The 20,042-nt window shown below is 52.5% G+C and overlaps 1 protein-coding gene across 3 annotated transcripts in view; it reads right to left on the bottom strand.

Moving 5' to 3' along the window:
• Positions 1-2,653: 2,653 nt before the first annotated feature.
• Positions 2,654-20,042, bottom strand: part of Usp20 (ubiquitin specific peptidase 20) — a 32,453-nt gene continuing 15,064 nt past the window's right edge. For all 3 annotated transcript variants that reach the window (XM_034494623.2, XM_034494621.2, XM_076928455.1), the window contains 17 exons: positions 18,728-18,841; positions 17,400-17,478; positions 14,581-15,028; positions 14,047-14,187; positions 13,684-13,799; positions 13,381-13,553; positions 12,807-12,901; positions 9,300-9,333; positions 9,088-9,133; positions 8,343-8,523; positions 8,140-8,266; positions 7,784-7,953; positions 7,621-7,702; positions 6,883-6,991; positions 5,397-5,499; positions 4,390-4,461; positions 2,654-3,990 (listed from right to left, as the gene is read on the bottom strand). In XM_034494623.2, coding sequence (XP_034350514.2) covers positions 3,830-3,990; positions 4,390-4,461; positions 5,397-5,499; positions 6,883-6,991; positions 7,621-7,702; positions 7,784-7,953; positions 8,140-8,266; positions 8,343-8,523; positions 9,088-9,133; positions 9,300-9,333; positions 12,807-12,901; positions 13,381-13,553; positions 13,684-13,799; positions 14,047-14,187; positions 14,581-15,028; positions 17,400-17,478; positions 18,728-18,841 — 2,251 coding nt within the window. In that variant the 3' untranslated portion in view covers positions 2,654-3,829. The remainder of the gene's footprint in view (positions 3,991-4,389; positions 4,462-5,396; positions 5,500-6,882; positions 6,992-7,620; positions 7,703-7,783; positions 7,954-8,139; positions 8,267-8,342; positions 8,524-9,087; positions 9,134-9,299; positions 9,334-12,806; positions 12,902-13,380; positions 13,554-13,683; positions 13,800-14,046; positions 14,188-14,580; positions 15,029-17,399; positions 17,479-18,727; positions 18,842-20,042) is intronic.

The following is a 20,042-nucleotide window of genomic DNA, read 5'->3' as shown; positions in this document are numbered from 1 at the left end:
CTCCACAGGGACAATGTGTTGGAGGGCACCAGGTGAGTGTTGCTAGCAAAAGATTCGTTTTGGAAAGCCATTTCCAGAATGTTCTTTAAGGACTTGGTTGTTCATTCAGAATCTGTGGATCTGAGCCAGGTGTTTCCTTGGCTCAGACACTCTGACAGAGCAGGCAACACGGCTCCAATCCAGGAGGAGGGCTGGAGTTCCTTCTCAGCAACCCCAGTTTGCCCTGGCCACACCCAGGCCCCAGGTGCCTTGGTGAGGGAAATGCTGACCCCTAGTGGGAGAAAGCTGAACTGAAGTAGCATCCCTAACCAGTGACTATGGAGGATGCCTAAGAGACTGGGGATTGCGGGTGAGGGAAGTCCTTCATCCCCCCTCACCCCTCCAATATCAGAGCCTCATGCTGGCTTTCAGTAAGATTCTAGGTTTGTGAGACCCACAGGGTGGACCCCAAGTCACACTCTTAACTGCTGCTACTGGGCAGTAGAATGGCTCAGGGGATGGAGGCAGCAAAGTAGATCTTTGTGGCTGTGCCTGGTGACCTGGACCTAGGTTCTATCCCTGGTGATGACGGACTCTGGAAGGTTCTCTTCAGACCGTCACGTGTACAGCTGCAACCCAACACCAACACTCCCAAAATAAGTGAATTCCAAAGAAAGGAACTCACAAATTGCTGCTATCAAACGTGAGCACTGTGTCCTGAGAAAGTAGGTGGTGGCTGGACAGTGACCTTAAGGCAGCTGGGCATGGTGGGGCACAGCTGTAACCCTGGCTTTCAGGAGTTCCAGGCCAGCCTGAGATATATAGCAGAGCCCTGTGCCAGCAAACAATTAAGTTAGACTATGCTTGGAGGGGGTCCATGTCTCTTCTGGCTCTGCCCATCACTCCCAAGAGTCCTTCACTTCCTTTGTCCCTGCAGTCCTTCCCTCTGCTGTCCAAACACGGGAAGGTAGCCAACAGCAGCACCCAGTAGCCCCTCTGTGTTGTCAGTCACATCAGGTACCCAGTAGGCCCTGACTCTCTCTGTCCAGTTGGTTTTTAGTGACTTCAACTGGGGACATCTCAGGGCCACAAAATAATATAAACAAAATGCTCACATGTGCTTTTGTCCTTAGAACCAGGCAGGCAGGAAGATATTTCCAGTCTTGTAGTGTCCTGCTGGATACAGTGTCCCAGAAAAGGGTATTACCTAACAGTCTATGCAGGGTCTTCTGGCACGCACGCTCACTCTACAAGGTTAGCTGCTCCGTGTCAGGATTCCCGTGGGTAGGCATGGTGCATCTATACCAATTCCCCTGCCCCATCAAGCATGGTCCTGAAGAGAGAGGAAGCCTGATGCTAAAATTTTCCTGATTTCTGGGTCAAAATTAGGCAGTGCAGACTCAGGATGGTTGTCTTTGCCCTGATCTAAAGCAGAACATGGGTGGAGAGGATGGGCTTGCTAATGCAGCCCGTGCTACTTTGTGGGCAGAACCACAGACAATTAGGACCTGCATGTGCCCCCAAGGACACATGTGTCCTGTCCCCAAGGATGCTCTACAGGGATGGTCACCTGATTTCACAGAGAGGCACTGTCTTTCCCAGGCTCTTCCTCAAAGATTCTGCCCTAGGGCTAGAAGCTGGGCCCACCTCCCCAGCCCCTAGGAACCTGCTGTTGTTCAGCTTGGGTAAATAGCCACTGACTAGTAGCTACAGGCTACTACTGGTGGCTACAGGCTCATCAGAGCCTAAGAGCTGGGTGTTTATTTCAAGAAAAACTACAGAAGTGTGTGAAGGCAAATCGGGATCAATTTCCAGCTTTCTCATCTCCCCACAGTTGCCAAAGCCCCTGAAATAACTCAACAAAATTTCACCTTAGGAAGCCACACACATGTAGTAACTTATAACGTAAACAGAGGCAGGGCATGGGGGCTCATGTAGTCCAGACTAGCCTCCGACACATCAGGTGGCCAAGGATGACCCTTCTGCCTCATCCTGCAGCTTCTATTTCAAGCTGATTCTGCCAGTCCTGGAGTAAGTGGTGGGGACTGAACCCAAGGTTTCATGCATATCAGAGAGACACTCTATCAACTGAGGTACATTCCCAGTCCTACAGGTGTTTTTTATTTAGTAGACTTTTTGTTTGAGATGGAGTCCTGTAGCCCAGGGTAGCCTCCAACTCACTATGCAGCTGAGGATGATCTTGAACTCTTGACCCTCATCCCTCTGCCTTCCAAATGCCGGGCACATCATTACTTCATTACATGTACATCATTACTTCCAGCTTTGGGAAGGTTTTAACCTTGCTTTCTATTCTTGCTCCTAAACACTTCAGTATGATGGGACGTCAATGGCCACTGTCTGCTCACAAGACTGGGACCTGTAACATACCTGACTACTGAGCTACACTCCAAGTCCCTGACTCAATGCTTTTAAAGTAATACATACTCTAATTCTTCTCCCCCAGAAAGCAAATATAAACAGGACTGGAGTTGGGAAGCTGACATGCAGGATGTGCTGGCCACTAACATCCCTGGGGCCCCCTGTGGGGTTGGTGGGTTCCAGGAAAGACACGGTTGGTATTTCAAGTATTCCAGCTCCTCCCAGAAGCTTCCACAGGGCCTCTGGCTGCATTCATCACCACTGAAGGCAGACACCACAGTGTCACAGTACAAGCTAGGGGCAGGAGAGGAACATGTATTTATTGTGACATTCTGAACACAAACCAGACTGCGTCACAGTAGTGCAGTGAACTAAAGGCTCTACAGCAGAGACTTCAAAAGATGGCAGCCAACAGGGCACGTCCCAGCAGCAGCCGGCCATGGAGTCACATGCCACCCACCACAGCGGGACACTAAACACCCAGGACTTTGGGCTGAGCTGCTGGTGCCCACTTCTGAAGAGACTGGTGGCCACTGGAGCCCTCTTGGTCCCAGGATCCCCCCTCACCACCCCAGACTTAGCTTTGAACACCATGCCCTGGAAGTTCTGTTCAGGCTTTTCTAGGACCCCAGACAGGGCAGTCTCTCTAGGCTCAGCAGGTCCCAGTCAGTCTGCAGCAGCCTAGCACATGCCTGTGTGAGAGGCCACAGATCACATTCCCTCAGAGTTGGTGCTAGAGGCGGGGCAGGGGATCGGGCTCACTCTAGACCACAGGTGGGGCAAGCATCAAACAGTGGGCCAGAGCATGAGGTATCTGGTTTCCCTCCCCCTAGGGGCTTAGGAGCCACTTCAAAAGGCAAAAGACAGCCAATCTACCAGTGGTCTCAACAGGACAAGGTGGCAGGTCTTCTACCCTCTAAAGCAAAGCTTGCACCTTCTCTGTTCCAAGCACAACAGACCAAACACGGGCAGCCGGGCCTCCACTGTGATTATGAGGGGCTGTTGGCCTACACACAGAGCCCCTATCCATTCTGCCCCTGTGCAAGGACATCTACCTCTCTGAGTCCCCAAGGTGTTGGTCTAAGTATACAGCAGATAATACCCAAAAGGTGCAGCTGCTCCTAGCCCCCATCCTAGGGGACAGCATTGTCTAAGGGGCAGCATGAGGCTCCTGGGACAAAAGCTGGGCCCAAGTTAGCAAGAGGGCAAGTCTGGAGGACACAGCGATGACAGTCAGAGACCTTAGAAGTCTGAGCGGATATATTTCCCAGCATCTCTCAAGGCGGGCCAGCCGCTCTCAGCCTCTGTACCAGGCACACAGCAGCTCAGCTGCAGGCACAGACACACCCTCTGAGGAATGTTGAATACCAGCCTTCAGGGACAGTGGGCACACAGCAGGACACAGCCTTCAGAGGGATGTAGGGCTGTCTGGAGAGGGAGTAGGGCCAGCCACAACTCAGCGTGGCCCAAGTCACAGAGCCCGAGTCTCAGCCTCAATCTTCTGTTCTCCGTGCAAGCTTTCTGGGTCTGGGAGCTGGGCCACACTCTGCCGGATGGCAATCTCAGGGCCACCCCCATACAGACTATTCAGATAGGTCCAGGTCTCCTCAGAAATCTGCCCATAGTCAGCCCCTGTGGAATAGGAGAGGTACACTTACACAGAGGCCACATTGTGTCCAGTCCTCAGGGGAGACCCCTGCTAGGTACAGAACCCTGGGGATGAGGATGGGGACAGTGCCCAGAGGGGATGGACGGTAAGCACAGGCCCTCCCAAAAAGCTGCTGAACACAGAAATGCCCTTCCTCTAAGAGCCCACAGGGACATGTCTCTGGCTGTTGTCTCGTTTCCCGGGCCTGGAGGACCTGCGCAGAGGCCAAGTACATGAAACCCCTACATGGCCTCCGGGCCTGGACTTGGATAAAGACTTTGAGACAGAGGGCGAAGTCTCCTGAAAGGACAGGAACTCCCATGGTAACCTGCTGGTCTGAAGGTAAAAAGGCTGGCTGGGCTAGTGGGTCCTGGGAGACTCACCCTGCTTTAGCTGGATATGGCCACTGCCTTTGACCTGTGCAATCCTGCTGTTGTCGATGGGCCCAGGAGGCTCTGGAATAGACAGCTTAGTGTTACAGGTCGTACTATCCTTCATCAAGGCTTACAGGGGCCAGCCTAGCCTCAGGGCAGAGCCACGGCTAACAGAGCACACTTGGTGCACCAAAGCCTTCCTCTTGATTCTAACCCAACCTCTCAGGACTCTGGACCCAGAAAAGGGGACACCTAGGGGACAGGGGTTCATTTTAGACCAGTGTTTGGTGACGGGCATCAGCGGTAGCTGCCCTGTGCTGAGTGCGCTTTTCTGATCCTCCACCTCATCTAACCCTCAGCGACTATGGGAAAGGAGAACTGTTTACACAGGACAGAGGTTTGAGCAGCTGGAGAGCGCTGCCCAGCTCAGGGGATGGAAGGCAAGGCCAGCAGCCAGGCTGTGGACAGAAGCCCAGAGCTCCGTCCCCAACCACAGCCGCACTGACTGCTGCAGCCAGCAGGGAATGGCGTTCTGGGCAACAGGAACCCAACACTCTGCAGTGCTGGCTGTTGACGCTCTAAGGAGGAGGCAAAGGCCTGGCATATGACACTTCTGGGCTCTGTCAACCTGCCAGCTCCCCAAGAGCCTGGCTATGAGGGTGGCCCAGATCCAGGTCTGCAACTCTTTACTGTGACTTTGAGGAATCCTGACAGCTCACTTTTACAAGGCCATTTTCATTTCTGCAATCCAAGGGGTCAGACAAGTCCTCCAGCCTCCCAAAGGTCCAGAACTACCCACCAAGGAGTCAATCAAACCCCAAGGTCACAGCCTTGCAGGAGGAAGGAGCAGCTGCCCAGGGGTCAGCAAGAGTGGACAGGGTAGGAACAGTGCTCTGCCAGTGGCTAGGAGAAGAGTGGAGCCAGCCTGGAGAAACCCATGCTCTCTGCATCCGTGGATGGAGCACTAAAGACTTGCTAGGCAGGTCCTACCGCAGAAGGCCTGGGGCGCTACTCACCGCTGTCCTTCCCCTTGACGAAAGCCTCCCACTCTCGGAACCAGTGCATGCTGATACAGTAGATGACTGCGGGAGACTCCTCAGCCTGGAACGCCTTATTCAGCTGTGGGGTAAGGCAGACAGGGGCAGTCAATCATGACTTCCCAGAGTCCCACCCCAGGCCCTGAGTCTCTCATAAACACTGCATAACCCAGGCAGAAAATCAATGACTCCTTTGCACATTCAAGAAAAGAGAAAATTCATAAGGCTGGAGTGATGGCTCGGTGGTTAAGAGCACTCACTGCTCTTCCAGAGGACCTGGCTTCAATTCCCAGCACCCACATGGTAGCTCACAATCATCCATAACTCCAATTATGACACTCCTCTGACCTCTGAGGGCACTAGGCAACACATGGTACATATACATATATATACAGGCAAAACATTCAAACACATGAAATAAATCTTACAGAAAGAGGCCAATTCCCCCACTTACCAACAAGGTCATGGCAGATAAGGCCTTAACTTAAGGCCTTTGGCACTTTCTCAAGCCAACTAGCCCACAGAGCAGATGCTACTCTCTCCCCCAACTAGACAGAACAGCTGCTCACATGGTTCACCATTCCAATAGCTCCAGAGCTTGAGCTGGGCATAGTACCAGGGTTTCACAGGTGCTAAGCCACACCTACAGGCCGGCACTAGTGCCTCTCCATGCCACAAGGCAGAGACCTTAGATGATACTACTACTACTACTTCCTCCTTCTTCTTCTTCTTCTTCTTCTTCTTCTTCTTCTTCTTCTTCTTCTTCTTCTTCTTCTTCTTCTTCTTCGTCTTCCTCTTCCTCTTCCTCTTCCTCTTCCTCTTCTCCTCCTCCTCTTCCTCCTCCTCTTTCTCCTCTTCCTCCTCTTCTTCCTCCTCTTCTTCCTCCTCCTCCTCATCCTTCTCCTCCTTCTTTTTTTTTTCTTTTTTTTCTTTTTTTTGTTTTTTGTTTTTTCGAGACAGGGTTTCTCTGTGTGGCCCTGGCTGTCCTGGAACTCACTCTGTAGACCAGGCTGGCCTCGAACTCAGAAATCCGCCTGCCTCTGCCTCCCAAGTGCTGGGATTAAAGGCGTGCGCCACCACCACCTAGCTAGATACTTCTACCCACTATTTTAAATGCTTGAGGACCTGTCCTATGTCCTGTTGTAACGAGTATGAGGACTGGCATGGCCCCACCCACAGCAATCCCTGCCCCAATCCCTGACAGGTCAGTGCTCCACTCCCCAGGTAATAAGCTCCTCACACTTTCCAGGAGTCTCAGGCACCTTCCACATGAGGGTGTAGAGCCTAGCAATCCTCAGCTAGGAGTGCTCCCCAGGGACAGCTGTGCTCCTGTGACACTCAGCTTGAACTGCTGACAAGGCCCGAGCAGAGCACACTGCACTTCCAACAGCTGATGCCTGTGCTAGCACAGGGCCCTTCGGCCCCACCCTCCACCACTCCCACTTAGCCTGTTGCCCACACGCACCTTGATGAAAGTGTCAATCTCCACTCTCCTGCGCTTGGCCAGGGCCTCAATCTCCACCTGGCAGATGGAGCACACATACAGATGGTTCACAGCAGGGCCACCCCCAAACCTGCTCGGGAAGGGAGAGAGAGAGAGAGACCCAACATCAGCGGGAAGGTCCCCTCTGTGCCCTCGTCACCTCTAGCATACTCTTGAGCACAAAGGCTGGCCTAGGTCCCCTGTGTCTGCTTCTCTTAAAGGTGCCTAGAGCTCTGCTTCACCCCAAGGAGCACAAGGGGCCTTGAGGCCCGAGTGCAGGGCAGTGAAGCTGCAGGTGGGGGCTGAGGTCGACAGCCTTGAGGCCTTACAGGTCAAGGGACTGTTTCTCACCATCCACTGGCAGCTGGCAGGAAGGCCCCACTTCCCAAGGATAGATACCACAAACCCAGCTCCACAGGAACCTGGGACAGGGCTCCCAGGGAGAACTGCCTCCTCTTGGTGTCACTGCGTTTGACCCTGGAAGTCCTCAGGCTAGCTCAGTTGTGCCCCACCCCAGAGAGCCTGTGCTAGGGGCAGGTCAGAGGCTCCTGGTAGGAGCTTACCACCAACCTCAGCCCTGAAGGCAATATTCAAAGGGCTTTCCATGGCAGGGCCCACAGGCTGACTGCTTCTCACTGTGTGTCCTTCACTGGAACTTGGAGAAGGTAGGATTGCTGCGCTGCTGCCCGGCTGCCTCCCCAGCCAGCTCCCAGAACTTACCTGCTATACAGGTGCTCCCAGATGCTCTGCGGCAGAATGACCACCAGGTCATCAATGTAGTGGTATTTGTTGGGTGGGATACCTGTGAAGGAAGCACAGGGGGAGAGCTGGGCCTTGGCCTATCCCACCCCACCCTCATCTCTCCCAGGCACAGACTGCTCACCTCCATGGGAGCACAGGAAGGTGTGGTTGGTGATTGGCCCTGGCTCTGCAAAGGTGTTGAACTTGTTGAGCCATTCTCGGGACACGTAGAAGCGCAGCAGGCTGGGTTCCCGCATGGCAGCCAGGGACACTACCTGCTGCCGCTCACGCATGGCCTCCTCACTGCTCTTCCTGGGATGGAAAGTGTGGTGTGAGCCACTAGCTGGGGCCAGCTTGTGCATGGACACCAAGCCATGCCATGGCCAGGGTGTATGCAGAGCTACTCCTTAGCATGCTGGGACACCACGGAAAAGCTCAGGAAAGCTAGCTCAGCGACTGAAGCCCTAGGGAGCCATGAAGAGGGCCCCCCAGTCTCACCTGTAGAACAGCACGTAGGCCTCCACATTCTGTACCACTGTCTCGTGGACCTCGGTGACATACTGGTCATCGAATTCATACCACTGCCCATTGATCACGTTCTGACAGTAGGCAATGTAGTGCCCACCTGATAGACAAGCAAGAGATGACGGAGACCACAGGGACTAGGCACTGCAAGAGGGGCCCGGCTGGGGCATACTTACTGCCTGCTGTGCCATGGTGACAAATGACAGAGAGGAGGTCATAGGTGGTGACCTGGGACGTGCACTCCTTGGCCAGAAAAGGACGTAGGTCAAGTCCCTCGAGGGGGAAAGAGACATGGCTGCTGACTTTGAAGGAGTACATCACCTCATGTCGGAAGCGCTTCAGGTGGACACACAGAATCTGAGGGGAGAGGGCAGGTGCCAGTCATGCTGGGCATCTAGGGAAGATGACAGGGAAGCTCACAGATAAGCTCCTGCACAGGCCCAGGCCTGTGGATATGCATGGAATGTATCACACATGTCAGAGACCTATGCATGGGAGTGAACAGCCCCACCTTCTCATAAGGCCTGGCTGCCTGTGGTGTGGCTGCCAGAGGGACTGGCAGCAAGCTGGGCTGGGCCCTGTAGACAGCTGCCTCTGCCTCAGCCTGCCACATTTATTTCCCAAGAATTCTGACACTGGCTTGGGCCTTGTCTCTGGTCCAACTATAGGAGACTGTACCAACCACAGCCATACTGCTAACTTGGGGACCTCAGCAAGCCCTCAAGAGAAGAATGAACTCAAGTTCAGGGATGCCTGTCATGACGGATCCCTCTGTCAACCGTCCCTGGGGTCTCTCAGGCAAGTTTCATGGCCTTCTGTGCTTGTGCAGGACAGGGTCAGTCTTCACCTGGCCCCACAGGCCACTCACACACCCCTATCCACATGGACCCCTGTGCGACAAGGCCAGGGTGGCTCACTCACCTCAGGCAGACAAAGGACTTTACAGTACTTCACGCCATTCCGAAGCCTATGGAGGAGGACATGAGAGTCTCCGTCAGTCACCTCCAAACCCTACTCACCTTGGAGGCCAGCACGGCTATCTGAGGGAACCCCAGGGGCAAGTGCAAACAAGAGGACTCTGGGAACAGGAAGCTGGGGACAGGCTGCCCTCCTTCCCCCCCAGTACAACTTACTTCTTACATCGCTCACAGCTGTACATGTTGTCACCTGCACAGGGGAGCAAAGACCAGAGGTCAGCAAGAGATGGGGACAAAAGGGCAAATATGAATCACGTTCCGGGGGAAGAAAACTGGCGGGACGTGACAGGGTTCCCGAAGTAGTACCAGAAAGAAAAAAACCAAACACACAAACACACAAAAAAACCCAGACTATCTGACCCTAGAAGCACTGAAACTCCCCTATGGGCGGGGTTAAAAACAGATGAAAAGGCAGAGGCAAAACAGGAGGGGACGCAACGGCCAGGTGATGAACTCACACTGCATACAAAATAAACCAACTCCCTCAAGCTGTCCTCTGGCCTCCAATTGTGCAATGTGGCTTGTGAACAAACAGCAATAAAAATATTTTAAAAAATAAATCAAAAATCTAAAAAATCTAAGTAAAGGTAGGTGCTAAGACTATAAATTCCAGGTACAGTGGCACGTGCGCGCGCACACGCACACGCACACGCGCACGCGCACACACACACACACACACACACACACACACACACACATTTCATCAGTAAAGAGTGGAGGAAAACCAGGAGAACCAAGAGTTCAAAATAATCCTCAGCTATGTAGCAAGGATGAGGTTAGCCTGGGCTACAGTGAGGTCCTGTCTCATACAAATTTTAAGCTTCTGTGAATCAACAATATAACTAATATAATGAAAACCAACTGCTAGGGCTAGAGGGATGCTCAGGGGTTACGAGCACTGGCTGCTCTTCCAGATCCGGGTTCAATTCCCAGCATCCACATGGCAGATCACGGCTGTCTGTAATCCCAGTCCCACGGGATCTTATGTCCTTCTCTAAACTCTGCAGGCACAGTATACATGTGGTGCACACATTCAGATGAAACAGTCAACACAAAATACCTCACAAGACCTCTGGCCTTTGCACGTAAGCATGCACACACAATTAAAATAGTAAAAACTAAATATAAAAACAATGCCTGGCAGGGAAGAACACTCACAAAGCCTTCTTTGCACCCTGAAACGAGGTCTCCCGCCCCTCCCCTCCACAGCAGAGGACAAGCCTGAGCCTCCTCTTTCTACCTCCAGAGTGCCCAGTGACAAGCACCTACTGCCATGTTTAGTCTGTGCAATGCTGGTGCAACCAATCTCTCTACCAATGGAGCCATGCCTCTAACCCCTTCATCTGGACCTGACAGGGGTTAATAAAAGAACTAAAACTCAACAATAAAATGGCCTGATATCAAAACAGACAGAAGACTAGAAGAAATGTCTCCAAAGAGTACATTTGTGTGCGCGCACTCAAGTTGTGGGTGCACATTTGAGCAGTCACCTGTGTGTGCACGTGCAGAGGCCAGAGGTCAAAGTCAGCTCATCTTCCTCTATTATGCTTCGCCTTATCCTTTGAGACAGGGTCTCTCATCAAACCCCTGAAGTTCATCTAGACTGGCTGGCCAGTAAGGCCCTGGACCCTCCCCCTCTTCCCACCCTGAGCACTGGAGTTATAGATACACACTACCACAGCTTTTACTTGGCTGCTGGGGATTTGAGCTCAGCAAACACACTGTCCACTGAGTGATCACCCATCCCCACTGACAAACAGGTTCTTTTTTAGATTATTTATTTTATTTTCTATGTACAGCTATTGTGCCATGTATATCTGTGCACCACATATGCAGTGCTTGGGCAGATCGGAAGAGGGCACTGGGTCCCCTGGAACTGGCGTCACAGTTGATTGTGAGATACCCAGTAGTTGCTAGAAGCCGAATAGCAGCTGCTCCTAACTGCTGGGCCATTTCGCCCCTACCTATCCCATACAAACATTTTCAAGATGCTCAGCATCTCTGATGATTGGGGGACGCAGATGAAAACCACAGTGGTGATGTCTCATGCCCAGGGAGCTTGGAACTATTCAGAAAAAGCAGCAATCAACTGGCAAGGATGTGGAGAAACCTGAATCCATGTAGAACTGGCTCTTCAGGGTTGGGGTATGAGCGGCATGGTGCCAAAAGAAAAAAAAGACATCTGTAGTTTCCACAGATCTAGCAAAACTACAGCTGAGCATATACAGAGGAGGACACCCTCAGTGTTCACAGACGTCCACAGCAGTGGCACTCACAGCAGCTGATGCAGAGGCAGACCAAGTCCATACTGATGGAGTCCCAGAGGGTGTGTTGGTCCACAAGTCAGATGAAAATGGAAATTCTTATCCATATCTTATCCAGAAGACAGATTAAAAAGGGAAGAAAACCCTGAGCCGTGTTTCCATCGGGTAAACTCTGAGGGCACCATGCTCCATAAGGAAACAGGAGGAGTCAGAAGAATCAGTCTCACACTCAGAAAGTAGACCAGCTGGGGTGTGGCTTTGTACTAGAACACAAGCCCAGCAAACACAAGGCCCTGTGTTCAACCCCTGCACCACAAAAAATGGTATGTGTGTGGGAGGTGGGGGGACTGGAGAAGGGGAACAGGAGCTATTAGATGGATATAGTTTTATATTTGCAAGTTGAAATACTGTGAGCACAGAGGTGGTGGTGGCTGCGTGATGATGTCAATATACACAACACTGGTAAAGTAATAAAATGTGTAGTTTTACAAAACTGGAGAAAAGCCGGGCAGTGGTGGCGCACGCCTTTAATCCCAGCACTTGGGAGGCAGAGGCAGGAGGATTTCTGAGTTCAAGGCCAGCCTGGTCTACAGTGAGTTCCAGGACAGCCAGGGCTACACAGAGAAACCCTGTCTTGAAAAACCAAAAAACAAACAAACAAAAACAAAACTGGAGAAAAAAGAAATCAAGAAGCTGCTGATACCTGGGTCAGCAGGTAAAGGTGCTTGCCACCAAGCCTGACAACCTGAGTTTGATCCCAAGACCCACATGCTAGAAGGACAGATCAACTTCCAAGTGGTCCTCTAACTCTGTACTAGGATGTAGCGGTTTGTACACATACTAAGTACACAGATAAAGTTTTAAACTACATTTGAGCATCCAAGCTGTTCACGGTGGCACACACTGACAACCTCAGCTAGAGGAAGCAGAAGCTGGAGCATCAGCAGTTTAAGGCCAGTCTGAGCTACACAATGAATTTGAGGCCAGCTTGGGCTGCATGACACCATCTCAAAACAAAACCAAACACCAAACAAATAATCAAGGAAGTACAGAGCTAAAATGACATGTCCCCTCTGCCCACTGAACTGGTGGAAAATAACAGCATGTCAACAGCCAAGAATCACAGGCAGCAGTCTGGGTGTCTAAGCATGCCCTAGATAGCAGGTGAACATTTACCTATCTCGGTTTCTATCGTTTGTTTCTCATGTGGCCCAGACCTCAGGTGGAGGACCTGAGCTTACTATATAGCCCAGAGCGACCCTAAAGCCCGACGTTTGCGTCTGCTCCAGTGAGCTATCAGTGGGATCGAACAGGGTCGGCTCTGTAAAGCAAAGTGGCCCTGGGTCCATCAGGCCAGGGCTGCAGGCTGGCTGAGGCACAGTCCCACTGGGCCACTCACCCTTCAGCTCATCTGCAGCAAAGAAAGCAGCCAGGCAGTCTTCCAGTGTGACAACAGGTCCCCAAAACCAGCTGGGGGTACAGGATACCACAAACCTAGACAGACAGGAACGAGATGACAGGTGCTGTGGGCCTGGGTATGGGGGGTATGGGGGAGGTCGGTTTGGACCTGACTGGCAGCTTGACACAGCTTGGGGCTGGACATTTTGAATACAAAGGCTGGTGGGAGGGGTTTCCGTGCTCTTCCCCTAGGCCAGCTACCTCAGGGATTAAGGAAGTTGCCTATGATTTTTCAGATCAGGGCTTGGCAGGTGAGATGCTGCCTCATTTCTACCTGCTGCTTGGTCACTCTCTGGGTTGTCATTTGTCCTCCACCTTCAAGGAGTGTCTAGTCTGGGCTATCCCAAAGTGACCAAGACTCTGAACCCGGCAAACTTTTCTGTTATCTTCTGGCCTCCAGCTACCCTGATCCATGGGCTCTCCATGGCCCCATGAATGGTTGTCCCTGCATCGCTGGTAGACCCAGGAAAGCCAGGCCAGACCAGAAGCCCCAGCTAGTAGGAGGATGGGCATACCGTCGGATGTACTCCATGATGAAGGCCAGCCAGCCCTGGGAGGAATAGCTGTCCCCACAGGCACCCGGCTTGGCTGGTACATTCTGGTAGATGGCAGAGTGGAGTTTGGCTAGGTCTTCCTTGCCAGGGATGGGCAATGACAGGTCCTGGAATGTCTCCACTGTGGTAGACACCTAAATGGTGAAAATCAGTCTGCTGCTCAGACAGGTGAGGCAGACAGCCTGCTCCTGGGAGAAGGAATGCCACGGGAAAGTCCACCCTGCCCAGGCGGTAAGCGATGCCAGCCTCCCCTAGGGTACCTACCCGGTCACAAGTAAGACACTGCACTAGGCTGAGGACAGAGCCATTGAAGACATCTGAGATGACACTGCGGTAGCTCTGCTCCTTTCGCCTCCGGCCACCAGTGCTCGGCACCTGGGCTGGGAACACAGCACAGGACTAGGCCAGCCTCCCCTGCCTGGCAGGCCCAGGCCCAGACAGTGGCCTCCTGCTTCCACACTTCACCCTTTGGCACCTTAGCGCTACTGTCTATAAAATGGGGCTCCCTCTCACACCCCACGGCTGTTACAAAGGTTTAAGGACTCAAGCACACAGCCTGAATCAAGTTGAAGTGCCCCAAACTGGTCACTATGTCATCCCCAGCTGAGTTCATTACTGCCCCCGAACCTTTCTTGAGCACGTACGATGGCCCCATCCTCACGGGGCTTGCACGAGGAGGGCTGCTGGACAACTTGGTATGACCCTCGTGGTGGTGGACAGGGCTGCAGGGGCGAGAGGAGCTGCGTATGTGGGCTTCATTGTCTGGCTCTGGGGACAGTAAGGGGAAGTTCTGGGCCAGGGAGGCCAAGCTAATGCTCTCCATACCAGCTCTGAGGCCAGAGCAAGAGAGCCTACCAGTATCTCCTCCCAGGGATAATGCCTGACTCCCCAGATCTTCCTGTGTGTCCATCCCAATGCTATCAAACACACTGGGATGTTATCCAGTCCATTTCCAACTGGGTCTCAAGACTAAGCAGGGCTATGGCTCTGAAAGCCTAGCGAACCTAGTACAGAGGCTGTTCCCAGCCTGTGAGGAGGGTTCAGGGGCTGAGTCTCCCCCACCTTCTAGCTACTGCATGTTAGTGCTAGGCAGGCAATGGACATAGGACTTACAGGCTGTGGCTTCCCAGTGGCCCAACCAGTGACATGGCTGACTGATACCTGGGGTCTGGCAGGGGCTGGTGGGCCTTGGTGATGGTGGCTGGGCCTCTCTGGATTGGTCATCAAGGGAGGCCATGGCCGTGTCCACATCAGCGTCCTCATCCACTTGCTCCGAGCTGGTGCGCTGCTGGCCCCAGGAGAACTTGCGGTCCTTCATTCGCTCCTTCTCAGAGATGGCTCGGCCCGCCTCGTCTGAGATCAGCAGCTCCATCTCAGCCTTTGAGCTGCCTCCACCACGGCCCTGCCCATCACCCTCACCCCTGTCACTGCTCGAGTCACAGGACAGAAACTCATCCTCTGACGGGCTCCGGTCGCCATCACGCCTCTCGTCTGTGTCACTGGAATCTGAGTCCCGAGCATCAGTGAGTACTGCCACAGCGGCTACCATGGGCTCCTTGAGCTCCTCATGAAGCTGGTCCATCAGGCAGCGTAGGAACTCCTGAGTGTCCTACAACCAGGATCATGTCATGGGGGCTTTCTAGGGATAGAAGAGCCACCATAGGCACTGCTGCTTCTACCTACAAGGTCCTGGCAGGCACCGTGCAGGCAAGCAGCTTAGCCCCCGGAGGCAGTCTCCACCACAGTTCTGTTCCGGCCCCCTCCCAACCAAGGTTCAGAGACACTACAGGACTCCTCCAGATCACACAGCCAGGGTGTAAACCACAGAACCAACTATGCTTCTGCACAGTGTTGGAAGAAGGATGAACAGCCACATCTAGCCACTGAGGTCTCCTTGCTCCTTAAGCAGGGGTCAGCAGGGCGGCAGGGACCCCAGAAGGATGAAAGTGCAGGACACTGAAAGCCAGACCTGTTAAGAGTACTGCACTGAACAATGCTACCCAACACAGGCCACGCTGACCCCTTCTCTACTGTTGCATCTTCCTGCTTGCTCACATGCCACACCCTGTGTGTGACACAGTGGCAGGAGAGGCCCTGGATGCAGAGTCCCAGTCTCCTGACTCACATGGGTAAGACATGGGCTAAGTTGCTTCCATACAATTATGGTGTCATTTTGAGGACCCAGTACCTAATTCAGCCCTGAAGGAAGCTAGAAGGTGGCCCACCAGCAGAGCCACCCTACTGAGGTGGTGATGGCAGCTGACCTCGAGGGCTGAGGGCATTGACAGACATGGGCTCCAAGCCTCGCTGCAGCCTGACACCCCCACACTACTCCTGGAGCACATGAGAGAAACAGGCTCCTAGGTAGCTGCCAGAAGTTCCGTCTTGGATAGAATTCCCTGGGAGAGGTCAGGACTGAGTGGAGACAAGTCCTCAGCTTGCTCCCACTGCTCCTTCTTTTTACAAGAGTTCTCAAGACATGTGGAAGCATATGGATGCCTATGGTCACCAATAGAGGCCTAGAGCTGTACCTGGCTTTAGATCAGAAATACCTGTGGAATATAAGGACCAAGAAAAGCAGTTTCTGCTGGGACCCAGATGGATGACACCAACAGCCAAGCAGCACCACTGGATAGTGTCCACCCTGCCTGAAGACAGCACAGCTCTGTCCAGAATAAGGGCCACTTTGTGGTAAGGGCTAAGCCCCATTTACCCCACCCCTGCCACCGTGTACTGTGTGATCTGGATGAATAGTGCCTCTGAGCCTTGCTCACCTGTGACACTGGCCCTTGTGGGAGACAATGAGCCCAGGTCACTGGGGTCACCACTTCATACAACAGGAGGAACAGAGGTAGCTTGGACTGTTTTTAGGAGTCCCCAGACTAGATTGGGTAGCAGATGAGAGAGAAGGCCTCCTAGTGCCTACTCCTGTGTCGGAGGGGTCAACATATAGGCAGCAGAAGAGGTGGTGTGGCCACGAGCCCCTGCCCCTCGGCCAGCTCCGTGGGCTCTGCACGTGTCGAGGAACTCATATGACACATTCTTGGTTTCAGAATTTCCTTCCTGTCTTGGCTTCCTGGGAACTCACTGTTCCAGGGAACACAGTGGCTGGCCCCAGACTCCAGAGCCCTGCCTGCCTCTGCCTCTCGAGGGCTCAGACCAAAGGTGTGTGCCACCATGCCTAGCACATGATTTTCTAAACAGGACCAGCCTGCTCCATATAGTGAGTTCCAAGAAAATCAGATTTACAAAGTAAATGGCCTTACGTAGCAAAAGCCTGTCTTAAACCAAACCAACCAACAAACATCATGCAGCAACAAAACAAACAAATCTCCCCTCCCCACCAAAAAAAGAAAAAGGATGATTCTGTATGTAACGTATCTGCAGTATAAACCTGAAGGCCCAACTCTGGTCCCCATGACCAGACAAAAGGTGGGGCATAGTGTTGCAGCCTGCAACCCAAGATCTAGGGAGGCAGAGGCAAGAGGGTCCTAACATCTAACCTAATTGTGTGTTCCAGTTGCTAAGCGATCTTGTCCCAGAAAAATAAAGTGGGGAGTGACTAAGGAAGTACATCCACCATCAGTCTGTCCTACACACACACACACTAAGTAACTAATAAATTAATAAGAAAAACCTCTGAGGAGGCTGTCCTGAGCTGAGGGGCAGGAGTGCTGCAGCAGGTGCCTGGTGCTCTCCCCACTGCTTACTGGCTGTGTGGCTGGCATGGGTGTCAAGGTCCCCTAAGCCTCAGTTTCCTTGTCTATAAAGTGGTGCTAAAGGCCAGTAGGTTCCTCATTTCCTCGTGAGTAAGAAGGGCCCTGACAACAGATGCCTGGCCTCTCTGCCTGCTGCTCGGGCTGGGCCAGTGTCTGAGGCAGCTGGACAGCTTACCTGTTGGGCATAGCCTTGGATCTGAGGCAGCTGGACAGCTTACCTGTTGGGCATAGCCTTGGATCTGAGGCAGCTGGACAGCTTACCTGTTGGGCATAGCCTCGGAACATTGGGTTGACCAACTTGATCCCATGGGACAGGCTGGTGGGGACCACATAGCTTGGCCTGTGGGAAGACCAAACCTGCTAGCCTAGGAGGCCAGCCTGAAGCTACACCATTTGGAAAGGCGAGAGGGCAAGGCAGATCAGACCCCACAGGGGCTGTTCCCACCACCTCCGCTGGCCCCACTGGCCAGGAGATAAGTTCATAGCATTCACATCCAGAAGCAAGACAACAATGCTTCCTGAGCTAGCAGAGGTCCCAGGGGGTAGTGTGTTTAATTTCACTTTAAAATGTATATAAAGCTATCCTCACTATGAACAATATGTGTTCATTGCTGAAAAACCTAAAACTTTACAAAAGGACAATGAAATACTATCACCAAGATGTCCCCACCCATGAGTGCTGCACAGACCATAGCGGTGTCCCTAGAAGAGCATGCTTAGGTGCACACAGGGACCCCACAGCACCGTGGACCTCTGACCCATGAACAGCGTACCATCAGCTTCTTAGTCCACTTCCAACCTAGTGCATGCCTGTGGCTCATGTTCAAGTACTCCCAACTCTGCCCCTTTTTTATTTTTCCATCTGCTCTGTTTGTTTGCTTGCTTATGGAAACCTAAGGTCCATTTTGTTACAGTTCAGGACAGGGCAGGAATACTGTAGACCTTTGCAGTTGCTGGGAGGAGGGATGGGAGAAAGAGGGAGAGTTGGTCTTGAGTCAGGGACTAAGAAAGCAGGCAGGCTCAACAAGGGAGGACCAAAAGTGACTAACGTGAGCCTTCAGGGAAAAGCTAAGAAAGCCAGAGGGCCAGGACAAGCAAGGTGAGGGTTTAGGCCAGGATGTAAAGCAGGAAGAGAGAGAAGCAGCAGCAATGGGGGTATGTAAGCGACTTCTTCACCCTCCACTTGCCCAGAGGAGACCCAGCCACAATCGTCATCTTTAAATTCACTTCCCTCTGCCACAACCCTGGCTTGGCAGGCACTCAACACCCCTGTACAAGCACCTCACCCCCAACTACAGCCTCAGCTGAGACCTGACACTGGTAAGATGGTCTCCAGACCTCAGGAGAGACATCCATCAAAACAGCTGCCATCCAGGCTTGCCATCTATCACAAGCTCTGCGGCTGGGAACAAGATGCATGCCTCATGCTTGGTATCTCTGTCTCCACTCACCAAGGGAACTAGATAAAACTAGACATGCAGTGCAGGTTCTCATGAGTGTGCATGTGCATGGAGGAACCCAGAGGAAGGACTCCACAGAGAGGATGGGCAGTCCTTCCCATCACTAACCAAGGTCAGACTCAAACTCACCGTTTCTTGTGCCACACCTCAGAGATCAACTTCTGGTAACTTTTGCACAAGGCGGGCTTCTTGTCTGTGCGCACCAGGCCACCACACTCCAGGAAGAACTGGGTGAGTGGGGGGCTGTGTTGGGGGTAAAAGCCAGGACAGAAAAGAAATGGAAGGAACACGGTGTTATTGAGGAGGAGCTAGAGATGACTCAGCAAGTAAAGCCCGATGACCCAAGTTTGATCCCAGGGCCTAAATGGTGGAAGGAAACGGCCAGCTCTTAAGGTTGCCCGACTCCACCCATGCCCACACATATACACGCACAGTAAATAAACAGAATATCTTATTTAAGGAGCAGGGTGAGCACAGGAGGTGGAAACGGCCACCACACCCAGAACTCCCTGCAGATGACTAGAAGGAGCTCACCTACATCAAAATCCCCCAAATTCACACTCAAGTCCTGAAAGCCAGGACCCTTAAGTAAGTATCAGATCACTATGGAATGCTGGGACAGGCCGCAGGCCAGTGTCGTTGGTGTCCTTACAGAGGAATCTTGGACACACAGCAGTGTCAGACATGTGCAGGGAGGAAAAGAGCTCATGAACACACGATCACCTACAGAGAGAGAAGGCCTGGGAAGAGACTGCTACAGAGTGGCCTCCAGAACTGAGAGACAGGAAGGCCTTGTCATCTATAGGAAACAAATACCCTCTCTCCTCAGTCAGATGGGAACTTCTGCCACAGGTCCTGAGGCTGGGACCCTGTGAATCAACAGGGTGGAAGTGCCCTACTCCCTACAGTGCACACACTGCAGAACTTGTCAGGCAGGAGGGCATCTCCTCAACTCCCCTTTCTGCATATTTTTAGAAGTTATCACACTGCAAGAAACCACATATTCACACACACACACACAAGCAAACAATATCAACTGACCATAAGATAGTCACTGTGAACCTTTGGGGGCTATCCTTCCAGACGTTTCTAGGTATTCATATCTGTTCCCCTTTTCCCTCCTTCCTGTGTGTCCTGTGTGTTAACATACAGCTATACATAGGAAAAAGGGGAGAGCTGCTGGGTTTGCTTTATCTCTGTTGTGTCAGGTATGTGTGTGCTCGTATGTGTGTACACGCACAAAACAATAATCATACTCTCAATCACAACTGTGAACAGGCCTGCATCCACTGGCATGCCCTTTCTACCAGCCTGGTTCTGCATCACTCACTTCAGTTAACTGTTGGCTTATATTCCCCCACATGACTCGGCTACAATGACTTTACCTTCTTTTTGTTTCCCCCCCAAAAAAAGTTTTATTGGGGGAGAGCTACAAAACATTTAC

The sequence above is a fragment of the Arvicanthis niloticus genome, chromosome 2 (genome assembly GCF_011762505.2).
Source record: "Arvicanthis niloticus isolate mArvNil1 chromosome 2, mArvNil1.pat.X, whole genome shotgun sequence".
NCBI lineage: Eukaryota > Metazoa > Chordata > Mammalia > Rodentia > Muridae > Arvicanthis > Arvicanthis niloticus.
Note: the sequence above shows the minus strand (reverse complement) of the source record. Positions and strands in the feature narration are given on the sequence as shown.